At 50.5% G+C, this 12511-nt stretch overlaps 4 protein-coding genes across 4 annotated transcripts; 2 read left to right on the top strand and 2 right to left on the bottom strand.

Moving 5' to 3' along the window:
- Positions 1-232: 232 nt before the first annotated feature.
- On the top strand, positions 233-1766 carry J4E90_003691 (uncharacterized protein; the record flags this gene model as incomplete). The annotated part of the gene is made up of 4 exons (XM_051433258.1): positions 233-413; positions 463-940; positions 1165-1181; positions 1381-1766. The coding sequence occupies 4 exons, from the start codon at positions 233-235 to the stop codon at positions 1764-1766; spliced, it is 1062 nt and encodes a 353-aa protein (XP_051293156.1).
- Positions 1767-4948: 3182 nt separating this feature from the next.
- Positions 4949-6282, bottom strand: J4E90_003690 (uncharacterized protein; the record flags this gene model as incomplete). Its single annotated transcript, XM_051433257.1, has 3 exons — positions 4949-5194; positions 5235-5892; positions 5945-6282. 3 exons carry the CDS (start codon positions 6280-6282, stop codon positions 4949-4951), a joined length of 1242 nt encoding a protein of 413 aa, XP_051293155.1.
- Positions 6283-7496: 1214 nt separating this feature from the next.
- J4E90_003689 (uncharacterized protein) lies at positions 7497-8598 on the top strand (the record flags this gene model as incomplete). Its single annotated transcript, XM_051433256.1, has 4 exons — positions 7497-7805; positions 7859-7925; positions 7975-8286; positions 8312-8598. 4 exons carry the CDS (start codon positions 7497-7499, stop codon positions 8596-8598), a joined length of 975 nt encoding a protein of 324 aa, XP_051293154.1.
- Positions 8599-10441: 1843 nt separating this feature from the next.
- J4E90_003688 (uncharacterized protein) lies at positions 10442-11383 on the bottom strand (the record flags this gene model as incomplete). Its single annotated transcript, XM_051433255.1, has 4 exons — positions 10442-10632; positions 10680-10842; positions 10895-11001; positions 11248-11383. The coding sequence occupies 4 exons, from the start codon at positions 11381-11383 to the stop codon at positions 10442-10444; spliced, it is 597 nt and encodes a 198-aa protein (XP_051293153.1).
- Positions 11384-12511: the final 1128 nt, after the last annotated feature.

Raw genomic sequence — 12511 nt, 5'->3', positions numbered from 1 at the left:
CGAGGATTCTGTAAGGGACGGTGTCCATGCTTCTGTTCTTTGTCGGGTCATTTTGATGTTGGCCGTGACACGCTTTGACTTGTTGCCGGCTCGTCACGTCTTCTGGGTCACAGCTTGGGTGTGACTGTTTGCGCACAGGACAGCACGGTACAGTCATAGTCTTCTACAAAACCATCGCAGGAATTTTGTAGATCGTTCACGTACTATTCAAAACCTAAGGTACTTGATCACGATGACGAGCAGAAACTACGCCACCTACGATGCATTCTCCACGTTCGAGATGCTCAATAAAGTCATTAAAGAGTCCGGTGACTCTGAGAAACAGATACTCACCAAGCTCAAGGCTATCAAAGAGGAGATGAAGAGAGTGTCAAACTTGCCGAGTGAAGTCGCTGTCAAGCCGGTCACCAGCAGTACGTCTAATACCACGATAGAATTGTGTAGTACTGATTGTGCCATCAGTCGAGCTCGTTCAACAGACGAATGCCACAAAGCTCATCAAGAAGCTAGATCAAACCTTCACACATCAGAGTATTGGCGAACATCTCAAGCACGTTATTCGCATAAACACCGACCGACACCTACAGGGAAAATTCGCTGGTAACTACGATATATTGTGCGGATACGGAACTGTCGAAAAGACCAGAAGCGTTAGGAGTCTCGACGCAAGCATGCTTCGAAACATTCACGGAGCTATCAATACAGCCAAAGCAGCAGTCGCAGGTTTTGATGAAGACCCATCGGGATGGATCTTGCGGGAAGATATCCATATACTGCTGCAGCATTTGAAGTTCGAAGAAGGCGAAAGGGAACGGCTTCAGAAAGACTTGACGGATGCCTGGATGAGAGCGCGGAGAGCGCAGGCGGCCCTGAGTGGCTTAGATCAAATGTTTGGCGAACTATACGGGGACAAGTGGAAAAATGATGAAGATGCAGCTGAGTGCGACTAGCGATGCGGACTAAAATACATGAGTTGCTGCACTGCGCTCTTGTTTTAGAGGCGTTAATAATGCACCTTCTATGGGCCTATTGAATGGGATGAACCGCTGCCTGGCCGTGTTCACACGGGCGATAACCATGGCATCATCGTATGATCACAGACTCTGAATCACACGCGTGCCCATGAGTAGTCGTGACTGTGGAGGGCTATGAATACGATCTTAGGTTACTGGCGGAGTTGGGTAAGCGTTTGCATGATGCGCAGTTACGCCTAGCTTCACATGAATTAGGTATGTCTATGAGTACCAGACTTCTCTGAAGCATACTCTACCTGCAGATCCACGAGAACTGAGCTTTTCCTCCTTTGCTATCACTGCTCTCCATACAATTGGACACGATTTTGCACAAAGTCAAATCGAATAATGACTAACATACGAGAAGACCAAGCGCGCGAAGCGCGCGGAGACTTTTCTTCAGAATTCGAAGATCTAGTCTACAAGATCAGCGAGCTGAAGAGGACCATTAGTGGCAAGCTAGAGGAAGTTGACGCCCTCTGGAACGGCTTCATGGAAGCCACACCGGGTACAGCAGAAGAACGCAAGTCAGTTGGGCGAGTGCGGGAGATAGTCGCAGATATGGAAAGGCGGTACCAGGAGATTGATACTCATTACGGCTGGATATTGGCGTCAGATCGCGAACTTAGGGATGAGGCACTTTGTTTGTACTTTGGAAAAAAGTTAGACGGCAAGGTTTGGATGAAGAGATCTATCAGGATGCTGAACATGACCCGTCGTATACTAGAGATGAGCCAGCAGCGCGTCTTTTGATAGACAACCCCATATATCGCACGCGCATCACCCAATTCCGAAGCTCAATCTAGAAGTACTTTCCCGAAGTCATACCCAGCAAGCCCCAAAGCGCAACCACACCCTGATACGTCGCACGCATTCTAGCAGATCCTGGAGACCCTTCCTTCGCACATACCACACCGTCAATGATTGCCATCCATCCAATGCAAGCAAGTAGTGTGTCCATGGCTTCCAAATGGCCCCCGAAATAAATTCCCCAGATCGCCATACCAATAGTGGTAACGCGCGAACCTTCGATCTTGATCAAAGGCCACGCTGCCTTAGAAGATGCGATGCTTTTGGAGAGACCGTATGTCAGGATAGCTTGTTCGGGCCCATGAGTAAAAGACATCAGCCCGCCGGCTGTCCAGATGCTGGCGAGAAGGAGAGGCGGGACGTGCCTGGGTACGAAATGCTCGAACATGATTGATAGCGATGTCAGAAGCTGGCAGGCGAGCCGATATATGTACAAGACGTTTTTTAAATAGGGTAGGATTCTCTCGATTTCTTGAATATAGCGCGTTCGTGTAAAGGCATATAGGCAATTCAAATGTAGTGTGAGTGCGACGCTCGAGTCGAAAGTGACAGAAACAAGTTCGTTACAGTGGCTTGGTGGGAGGAACGGGGCGCCTGAAGCTTGTGACGTGTCTAGCGCAGGGCGTAACTGTGCTGTTAAATATAGACAACCAGAGTGTAAGTACAGGGAAAGGCCGACGGCGAGCCAGTAGAGAAATCAGCCTCCACTCGCGATGTATCGAGGTCGATAAAGATATTGTCATAGTGCTGTGACCCAACCGGTGCTGCTTTTCCGGGTCCTTAAGGCTCTCGTTTTCTAGCAGCGATGCCTAATTGGAGGAGACAGGAGCGAGCGCCGATAGAGCACCATCTTCTAGCCCGACACCGCTACAGCGATATGCCATAGCCGTCGTCATGATCCCCTGCGAGTGCTGCTCAAGGTTGGCGTTGTTGTCTTTCCAATGCGGCAAATCCATAGTATCTTTAAATGCTGATTCCCGCCCCGCAGCGTCCGGCTCAGACTCCTTGTCTACGGAGCAGGCAGGCGTGAAATATGTGGAAGGCGGGACAAGTATGGATTTTGCCAAGATCCAGCAGCTGACTACGAAATGATAGTTCGCGACTCGGAAGTCTCCAAGTAATGTGGACTGGGAAGGTTGCCATGCCAATTGGAAATGCATCTGTACATGGCTGATACCATACGACGCTTCCTGCAAGTCTTGTAACGCCTGGAGGTGAGCTTCTTCCTCGATGAGAGTAATTGCACCAGAGCGTAGCTGAAGTCGCGCTGAAAGACGTAGAAGGTGAACCGCGTCATTATCTGTGACATGGCGAATGAGTTTTTGTTGAGTATCGTTCAGCGTGATGTTCACAGAGTCTGTGAATAGACCCACAAAGTCTGTGAATGAGTCCGGAGAGTCTCCTACGTTATCCAAGGAGCCAGCGAAAGAGTCCATAGAATTTGTATCGCTATGCGGTTCATAATGCCCGGTAATGCCGAACACGGTAATATTGCGCGCCTTCTCGATCGACAAGATGCTGGACATGTGCGATGTCGATCCGTGAAACGGGGTCGTGTATTCATTGCCGTCACCAACACTGAACTCTGCCACTTGATAGAAGAAGTGAAGCGCCTCCTCTTGAATCTGAGGATGTATGGTCACCCATGCTGGAAGGGTCTGGATCTGTTCGCAAAGTTCATCGCAGTCTAGATACCGCGCGTTGACAGCGCCAGCGAGGCAAAAGTCGTCCTGATAGTAGATATGCGTTCCTTGCCAAGCGTACTCATAGATCTGATCGCGCAGTTCCCTCGGTAGCATCAAAATTAGGTTGGAACAGTCTTTCAATTGATTCTTTCGAGAGATGTCTTCATCGTGGCGATCCCGTGCGGATACATGGCTGTTGCGCGGTCGTGTCCTTTGGCTGCGAAGCTAGCTAAGTGTGTATACTGATGCCTTAGGTATCGTTCGTGGCGTGCACCTGCGTAACTTCTCCAGTAGCCGATAGGGTAGCGATGTGAGATGATGCCGCGCATGGGGCTGCAGCGATTCCGGTGGATCTCGAGCCGCCATAGCTTTGCAATATGCGTTCGAAGGGGTATGTTTGCAGTATTCTAAATGGAAGTATTCCCATCATAGTAGCCACACTTACGATAACTTGCTCTGAGTGCAGCCAGGAGAAATCTCAACCCTTGTCGAAGAGCGAGGGCAAGATTGCGCGGCGCTCGCGATCCACAGCTCTACCCATGGAACGTTGAGGGGTGCAAGCAACCATGCCACCAATCGATCTCAGCCCGTTGTAATGGAATTGGTACATTGATGTATGCAGTGCACAAGACCGTCATCGTCCATCTCGAAGGCCGATCTTGCTGCCGATGGACTAAAGTCCGCGGCGTCCGATAACTTTCGACGCGTTGTTGTCGCACGCTGACGAAAGGGTGCGATGAGAGAAAAAATTGGTGCAATGATTGTGTCAAAGCTGGGGATGGATATCTCGCGTGAACGCGTAAACGCCTGTGGCGTCATGACCGTGTTCTAGCGCGTGAGATGACGTCACTGGCCAACAAAGAGGTTTGCAAAGACCAGCTCCGTTTCGTTCTAGAAAGCGCACTGGTATGAAGACTTATTCTGAATTACATACAAAGACCTGACCTTGATACTGGCTTTTACATTCCCAAAGAATACCCTAGCAGGCACTCACCCTGCAAGCTCGCAGGCTTCACTCGTCGATCACTCCGCAGTCAGATCCGAAGGTGTCGCAACACTCCGGATGCTCAGGGGTGCATGCTGTAGTGCGTGTATACAACGAAGCCCTTCCGCACTCGGTCACGATTTTACCAGAACTCGAGAAGCCTTCGTCTTTCACACCTGCCCATCATGTCAGCGCAAGTCGACGCTCAGTTCGGCTTTCCAGACTTACAGTCAGAAGATTCTAGGAAGGGCGCGAATGCGGCCCTGCAGTCAAGTGGGCAGTCGGAAACCCCGTCCGGTATCTGGCTCCATCGGAGGCTGAAGACAAATCCAGTTATATCGTCGTATGACCAGTGCCATTCTTTGTCGAGCCGGTTGTCAAACTTGTCACATGCAGTGTCAATCCAGCTGGGTAACAATTAGCAATTTGTACTGGGCTGGACTTTGTGAGTCGGCTTACCCTTCAAAGCTGGATCTGGGGTCAAAGGTCTGTGAAGAACCCGGATTCGGGGGACCTAACGTCCCTTCATCAAACCTTTGCAGATTGCTCTTGCATTCAGCTTCAAGCACAGGCTCTTTGGCTCGCTTGATGAGCTCTTCGAGCCATGCGTATTGCGCATCCATGTATCCTTTCGGCACCTCGTACACGTAGGGATATTCGACAACTTCGCATCTGCATCCGAAATTCTTGGGCTGCGTGCACTACTGTCAGCGAAGCGACCACGTGGGTTATGTTACATACCGTGCGACATATGGGCGTCGAAGGGGTACTTGAACTGACCATCCAACTCAGACGTTCGGTGACCTCGTCTTGGCCCTTACAGTCATCGAGTGTGCATATGAGATCTTTAGCACATGTTAGGTCCTCCTCCTTTAGATCAGTGATGATATCACTCTTGCTGACGAATATGTCGAGGAGAGTCTGACCAACGAGCATAGCCGCATGTGCAGCGATGGCGAGACTTAGCGCACTTCTAGCGAGGACGGAGGGGTCCCAATTCAGGTCAGGCTGAGGGGCTGGCGCGGTTGCAGTGAAGACCTGGCGATATAGCCGAACGATAACTACGGATTCGCCGATGGAGATATCAGGAATCGGAAACCCAATGGCTTGACCAACAGCTGGTTCAATCGGAATATTCGCCTGAGCCAAGGCCATTAGGTTGTCTGGGCCGGTATCCGCAAGGTCCATAGCATGGCGTAAAATACGTTCGATGCACTCCTCAGTAGTATCAGCGCGCTTCAGGTCCTGGCCCTGACAGATCTGCTGGGTCTCTTCAAGGCCGGTCATCCCCAAGAAGTCCTGGATGCGTCCGGCCGTTCCTTCGGGAATATGATACACAATATCTCCGGCTTCGTGTCCGTCACTGGCTGTAGTGAGCGTTTCGATGCTGATAAGACTCCTAGAGAAACTATCAGTATTTTGCAGACCATGATCAGATATTGGCTGCTTACGTCGGCGTGATCGTCGCGGGGGGTCGAATTGTTAAAGTAGCTGCGATAGCGCTGGCATCGGCGGCCGTCACGATAGCAATTTCTTGAGCACCGGCCATCGATTGAATCTGCCGGAGATCCTCTGGGGGGAGCTTTATCGCTTTGCCCAGGTCTTGGTTGTACTCGTAGGCTATTGTGGATAACACCCATCCTGCCAGAAGCCAGAGAACCCAAGGTGCAACGGGAATGAAGCGTTTGACGTGAGTAGATACCCCAGTCTTCTGTATCACACTGTTGATTGCGTCGCGACATTCTTCAGCTGGTTTATTGTTACAGCTTTCGGCGCGAACAGTCTTCATTTGTTCGTGTATCTCCGGACCGAACGCGACAGTGATCCCGTCAGCTGGGAAAGTGTCGTAGACCCCGGTAGGATACACCTGGACTTCGGATCCCGATGGCTCCGGGCCAGCGGCCTGTGTGTAGAGTTTAGCATCGTTCAAAAGGAAAGCGAATCGATACATACCGTGCTTGGAAAGTACGCATCCTCGGGGCCCAATGTGAACGTTGGAAGAGCAGAGCTGTCTTCTCTACGCGAAGGAGGCTTTAACGTTGGATACGGTAGTCCAGTAAATGTTCCCAAGACTCGAGCTGAAGCGATTCGGAAAGTGAGGGATAGCGCGAGCAAGTTGAGGAAAGACATTGCGACTGTGGAGAAATAGTTTGACTGCTGGTCATTTCTTGCAGATGGTGGAGCTTATGTATGGAGATCTCACGGTTCCAGCGCCTTATCTAGCAACCAAATATCCCGTTCGAGACACCATGTCGTTTTCTCATCGCCCCAAGCGGCATCGCGATATCCGGAGAGGCACAGCAAAGACAGACCCCGTCTGTGAACATTCCCCTTGAGGCACAGCTATTGGTACTCGCACCCGAAGAAGAAGGGTCTCGAATTAGAAGGTGGCCGAGGACCAGGCGGCGACTATGGACACATTTCGAGTTGGGGAAGTCGACATGAAACACCATTGACCAGGCACGCGAAAGTTGGGAAGCCTCGCTAATGCTCGGTATGCGGCGGAGTGCAGAAGTTGAGCGGCTGGGGCCGAGGAATGTATTCAACGTGTCGCGAGTTTGACGAGTTCTTGGGGCTGGGGGCTGGTTCTCCTGTATGATGCATCAAAAACTGTTGTTGTTCATCACGACTGGGAAGGAAGCGAACTGTGCCACGTGAAGCGCCCCCACGAATAGCAGCGTAGGTGCTTACTACCCGACGTGCGAAGCACACAACATGAGGAGCGGCCGTGAGGCTGCTTCATCGTGTCAAATAATTGAGAATAGAACGACATGCGATATGGGGCGAGATGGCAGCGGCGCGGGTCTCGCTGCTGCATCGCTCCATGGCATGTCAAGGGTATTGCCAGAACAATGTGCGTATTTAAGCAGCTTGTACAAAGGCTTCGTCGCAGATAGCATATTTCTATTCCACGTTCTAAACAACCAATCTGATTGCCCAACAAACTCGATGATGTTCAACATCCGATTACACCTCTCGTTCTTTTTAGCGTTCCACGCTATCATGTCGTCTTTTGTTCAAGCATACAAAATCGACCAGTCCTGTGATGCCAAAGGTGTTACGGTGGACGTCCGTAACGCGATGACTTCGGCTTTCGAGATGGTATCCGCAGCATACGAGACTCTGACGCAACCTCCCCTGAGCTCTGATGCGCAGGACCTGGTTGGATTCCTATTCGCAAGGGAAGGAGCAAATCCCGCTCAGCTTCTCCAGCAAGGCAAGCTAGAGAAGACCATCACATTGTTGAGAAACATTCGGACATACATGTCAACAGAGGTGACGGGCGACGCAACTGTCAGCGCTTCGGATGTGGTAAGAGAACCCGGAATGTTTTGCTTGGCTTATGCTGATATATCATCTTCCAGATCATCTTCTGTCACTACGATCGCTGGGTACAACTTGAAGGGCACAAGGACCTCTGGGAAGATACCAGTACGCGTGATAGTTGGTAGTGTTATAGCCATAGACTGACCGAGCATAGCAAACGGATACAAACTGAAATTCAATGAGCAACAATGCAGAGGTTCGATACTCGATAACGTTGCTTTAGCAGTGTCAGCCAACCTTCCAGCGAAGCAGATTGAACAAGAAATAGCGAACACAGGGGTGTTTAAAACGACAACCGTTAGACGGCCAGCACAGATTCAGCTCTGCTCATGGTTCGTGGACTGGATCAAACAAAAGGAGTACAAAACCGCCGACGACGTCCAAAAGCGAACAAAGATTGGTAGAAAGATGATCAATAGGGCAGCATCGAACCGCATGACCTTTGGCTTAGGCCTGAACCAAATTGGTACGCTGTGCTCTGAGAACTCCAGGACGCAGACTGATCACAACAATCCTAGATGCCTACTCCTTGTTGGACAAAGTTCTTTTGCATGAGATGACACATGCTCGCGGTGCTTTCCAAGAATGGACCAAGAAAGGTGTGGTCGAAGGCATCAAAGACGTACTTACACCCAATGTCATCCTCAGGCCATTCAACTGGGCAGCGTACGGTTGGGAGGGTGTGGGAAAGCTTGCTCGTAAAGGCGGCGAGCTTAATACCCCCGGTGGACCAGACAACAATGCTGATACAATAGCTCTCTTCGGAAGCGGTACGTGAGCCGATTCCCATGCAACGACTGACTGCTGATCGATTTATAGCTTGTAAACTGATGAGAGACCCGCAAAACCCCCGCAAGGTCGACAGCAAAGGCCATATTGTTCCGGTGACATGATCGAGAGGATGGTGGCTCAGCTTGGAACTATATGCGATGGATACGGCTGGGCGAAGAGGAGAGACATTTCCCGTGTGATCGCATGTCATGAAACTCGGATTTGGGCGATTCATGACGAGAAGGTCCTCCAGTCATATTGTTTCGAGTGGCGCAATATGGTGAATGGGATACCACCAAGTCTTTGTATCGTTGTGTGAGGTAGTTCCAGATTCAATTCCACGAGGAACTCTTGAGCCCTTATCAGCTTGCATGCGCCAAGAACAAATATCACGGGCTCTTGATCTATGACTAGAGGATCGGAGTCATGGAGTTGATGTTTGTGCATGAAGGTGATCTCGAACCTGACGACGCGTAGCTCAAGCAAGTAACCGAGTATGTGACAACCTCTCTCCCATTCATAATAATTCTCTCCAGGCAATCGAAGCCCGTTGTTTTGTGTGATCATCAAACCGTACTTCGGAGTCAGGAAAGTCGTGGATATATGTAGCTTACGGAGCATATTCCAATTGGCCGGGGTTACGAGCGTACGGAAACTGGATGTTCCTGTCATGCCTCTGAAACTAAAGTAGTTGGCTTTGTACAGGACCTCCACCGCTTCACAGTAGCTATGGGTTCTAGTAAGTAGCTGAGAAGTGATTTGAGCGGCTGCCACTTACATCAGACGGCAAGTAAGAAGTAGCGATAGAAGATCACCGTTGGTGTAGTATGCGTCACGAACGTGCTGGAATTCGCCCTCATTCCATAAGCCGAAACATGCATGTTGCCATACCAAGCTTTCGCTCTGTGGTGTCTCGCAACGCCAATGACCTAGCTTTGCAGGTCGGCCCCCAATTGGGGTAACGTGTAAAGCGTGCAGCAGACGTTGCGGGTCGGCGAGGACCTCTTCGTAGATGAGCAGTCGCATTTCAGCCGACAGCTTCTGGAACAGCACACACTGCTTCTGATCTAGAGGCTCATCTCTCGGTAATTCAGGTCGCGTTATCAAGCTGGGGTCTCGGCCTGGTGTGAATGGCGTCGTCGGTTCGGGCTTTTTCCGCTGCCATTTTCGGAGCAACGCACGCATGGCGGCGTAGGCGGCGATGAAGAGGTGTCGCGACACAGCTCAAAATATCTTGAGAGAATTTGCGCAATCACGAAGGATCTGGCCGCAGATTGCAGGAGCTCAAAAGGTCTTGTTTGGGTCGTTGGGCTTTTTACTGTGCCCAGGTGGCTCGGGACGAGATTGCGGCACAGCAATGCAGCGTGCGAAGACCGAGGGCCGGCGCTTACATGCACATGCGTGCGGTATTAAGGCGGTAATCATAGCGTGGAATAGATTGTCGCGTCGGTGCGATGCGAACAAGATCCCGTATTGATGTACACGGGTGCGATGATGAGTTCCAGTGATGTTAGGGGAGGAAAGCTCCAAGACGCGTGCCGTCGAATGTAGACTAGCTCATTTTCTAGGACGCGTACACCCACCCATCGTCGCGTTTCTCCCTTCGCCCCCTTTCGATAACATGCACGCACGCGACGCCATTACTGCGAAGAGGCTATGCTATTCTCTTCCCACTCTGTTTAGTAACTTGATGACAACAGAAGTTCTTACGCGGATTAAGTTAGCTAGTAGTTGGAAGTGAAGAAGCATATGTTTTTGTAAAACAATTCTACCTAGGAAAACATGTAACTAATACAGAGGCTCCGCGGGAACGACTCCGCAGTGCGATGGTTGCTTGATCGTCGTCGCAACTACTTCATGTCGGCCATCCATGGGTGCTTCAGGAGTTCAGTCGCCGATTTCCTGTCTTCCGGCCGCCATCTGAGCATCGAGCGTATGAAATCGAGAAACAATTCCTTTTCCTCCCCTTCAAGCGCAGAGACTCTTTCCTCGAGTGAGATCTTAGGAATAGGTACACTCTTGGAGCCACCCGTCCAGTGTCCTATTGAACTTAGCAGAGTCTATGTCGGGACGATCTCGATGACTAACCTTGCTTGTCGAAGAGAATCTTTGTTATGTCGTTGCTTTGTGTGTATTCAAGCGGAGGCATTCCAAGGTATGCAACCATTTCGGAAACATGATGTGTCCCTGATGGGTTGCCCTCGGTGTCACGGGCGTCGAACAGATGCTCATCTTCAAACAAGTCCCACACCTAATCAAGGGTAAGTCATTGCGGCTTCCTTATGATAGTGTTGAATACTTACCAACGTGGCGAGACTCCAAATGTCCACCTTGGAGTCCCACTCCATCTGGAAAATTATCTCTGGTGCACGGTATAGCTCAGGCTGAATAAAGCCGGAGTGGGAATCTCCTATCCGCGCTTCTCCAAAGTCACAGAGAACTGGTCGGCCCCAAAGACCACCCGTAGGATGGGGAAGCTTACGGGAACTGTAAATGGTGCGTGCGTCGTCAATCACTTTGGATGGTGACGGGTTTTCTGCTTCAGCTTTCTCGAAGTTTTCCAGGATAGTGTTATCATTCACAGTCAGCATGATATTCCCAGGATTGATGTCTAACTGGTCAGTTGATTCAATTACGTTGCATTATCTTGCCGTACCTGTATGTACGACCTTAGCCTCGTCGTGTAAGAACGACAGTGCCTTTAGCACGTTGGCTAGCGTGAACTTTAGAAGCGGAACGTCGAGCTTGTGTGCTGGGTTGTAATACTGGAGCTGTCGAATAGTCATGTGCATGGGTGGATGAACAAAGCACAAGTGTTTGCCAGTCGGACCGTCGAGCTCAAATTCGCCATACAGTTCGCGGATGTATGCTTGGCCGCGATGCTGTGATTGTATAGAACTGACATGCTCGTAAAAGTCTAGCTCTCGATTGAGCTGTGGGGTCTTTTCGGCATCTCGGGTACAAATCTTGACAGCGACGAAGTCAGCGACGAAGCCAGCGTCTCGTTCTCTGTGCACAGATGATCAGAATTTGAAGGGTGGATGGGGGTGAAGAACGCCAAACATACTGAATATCCCGAATATCCCGACACAGCCAGACCGTGGAGTATGCACCGTAACCGAGTTTTCCTATAATCTTAAAGCTAGAATCGAGAATCTCACCAGGTCGTGCTGGATAAAACTGATCATGGCTATACCACGGAAGGCGCTCCTCCTCGAAGAGCTCGCTGGCACTCATTTTCGTACTCTGGAAGCGCGAAATTCGGGAAATGTGAGAGGGAAATTTGAAGCGACTACATGCGCGTTGCCCAAATCTCAGCATGGTGTAGAGACTTTATATAATTGTTGGAAGTTAGTGTGACGGTCCAAAGGCGGCATGCTGGCAGCACGGATGCCTAGCACAGTCAATGCCGCGTCTGTGCTCGTCGATCAATTGGCCAGCGGCAAAAACAACGCTAACAAAACAGGGTCCTGTCCTACCATCACACGGACTCTGTTTGTTACGCACCGACTAATCGAGAACTTCTCCAATGTTTGGACTCAGAGCACACGCGCGTCAACCTCACCCCACAATGTCTCATTCAGACTTAGTGTCACTTCTTCACAGCCACGTTCGGGATGTGAGCGAGTAACGGAGGATAGCGTGACACTCTTGCTATTCTAGCAAGTGTTGGATATCACTTGGAGTAAAGCTTCAAACAGTTGGGGCGCAGCATCAAGAGCTCAGTGTCGCGGTAGAGGAACAACCTTGGAAGAGTCATTGTTGTGGCAGAGCACCATAGGCTCAGTGTTGCGACAGAGCAACAAGAGTCATTGTTACGGCAGAGCACCATGAGCTCAGTTTTGTAGCAGAGCAACAACAGTCATTGTTGCAGCAGAGCACCAAGAGTCAGTGTTGCGGCAGAGCACTAAGAGTCAGTG

Source organism: Alternaria incomplexa (genome assembly GCF_024043165.1).
Source record: "Alternaria incomplexa strain BMP 0042 chromosome Unknown scaffold_4, whole genome shotgun sequence".
NCBI lineage: Eukaryota > Fungi > Ascomycota > Dothideomycetes > Pleosporales > Pleosporaceae > Alternaria > Alternaria incomplexa.
This window is presented reverse-complemented; position numbering and strand designations above follow the sequence as displayed.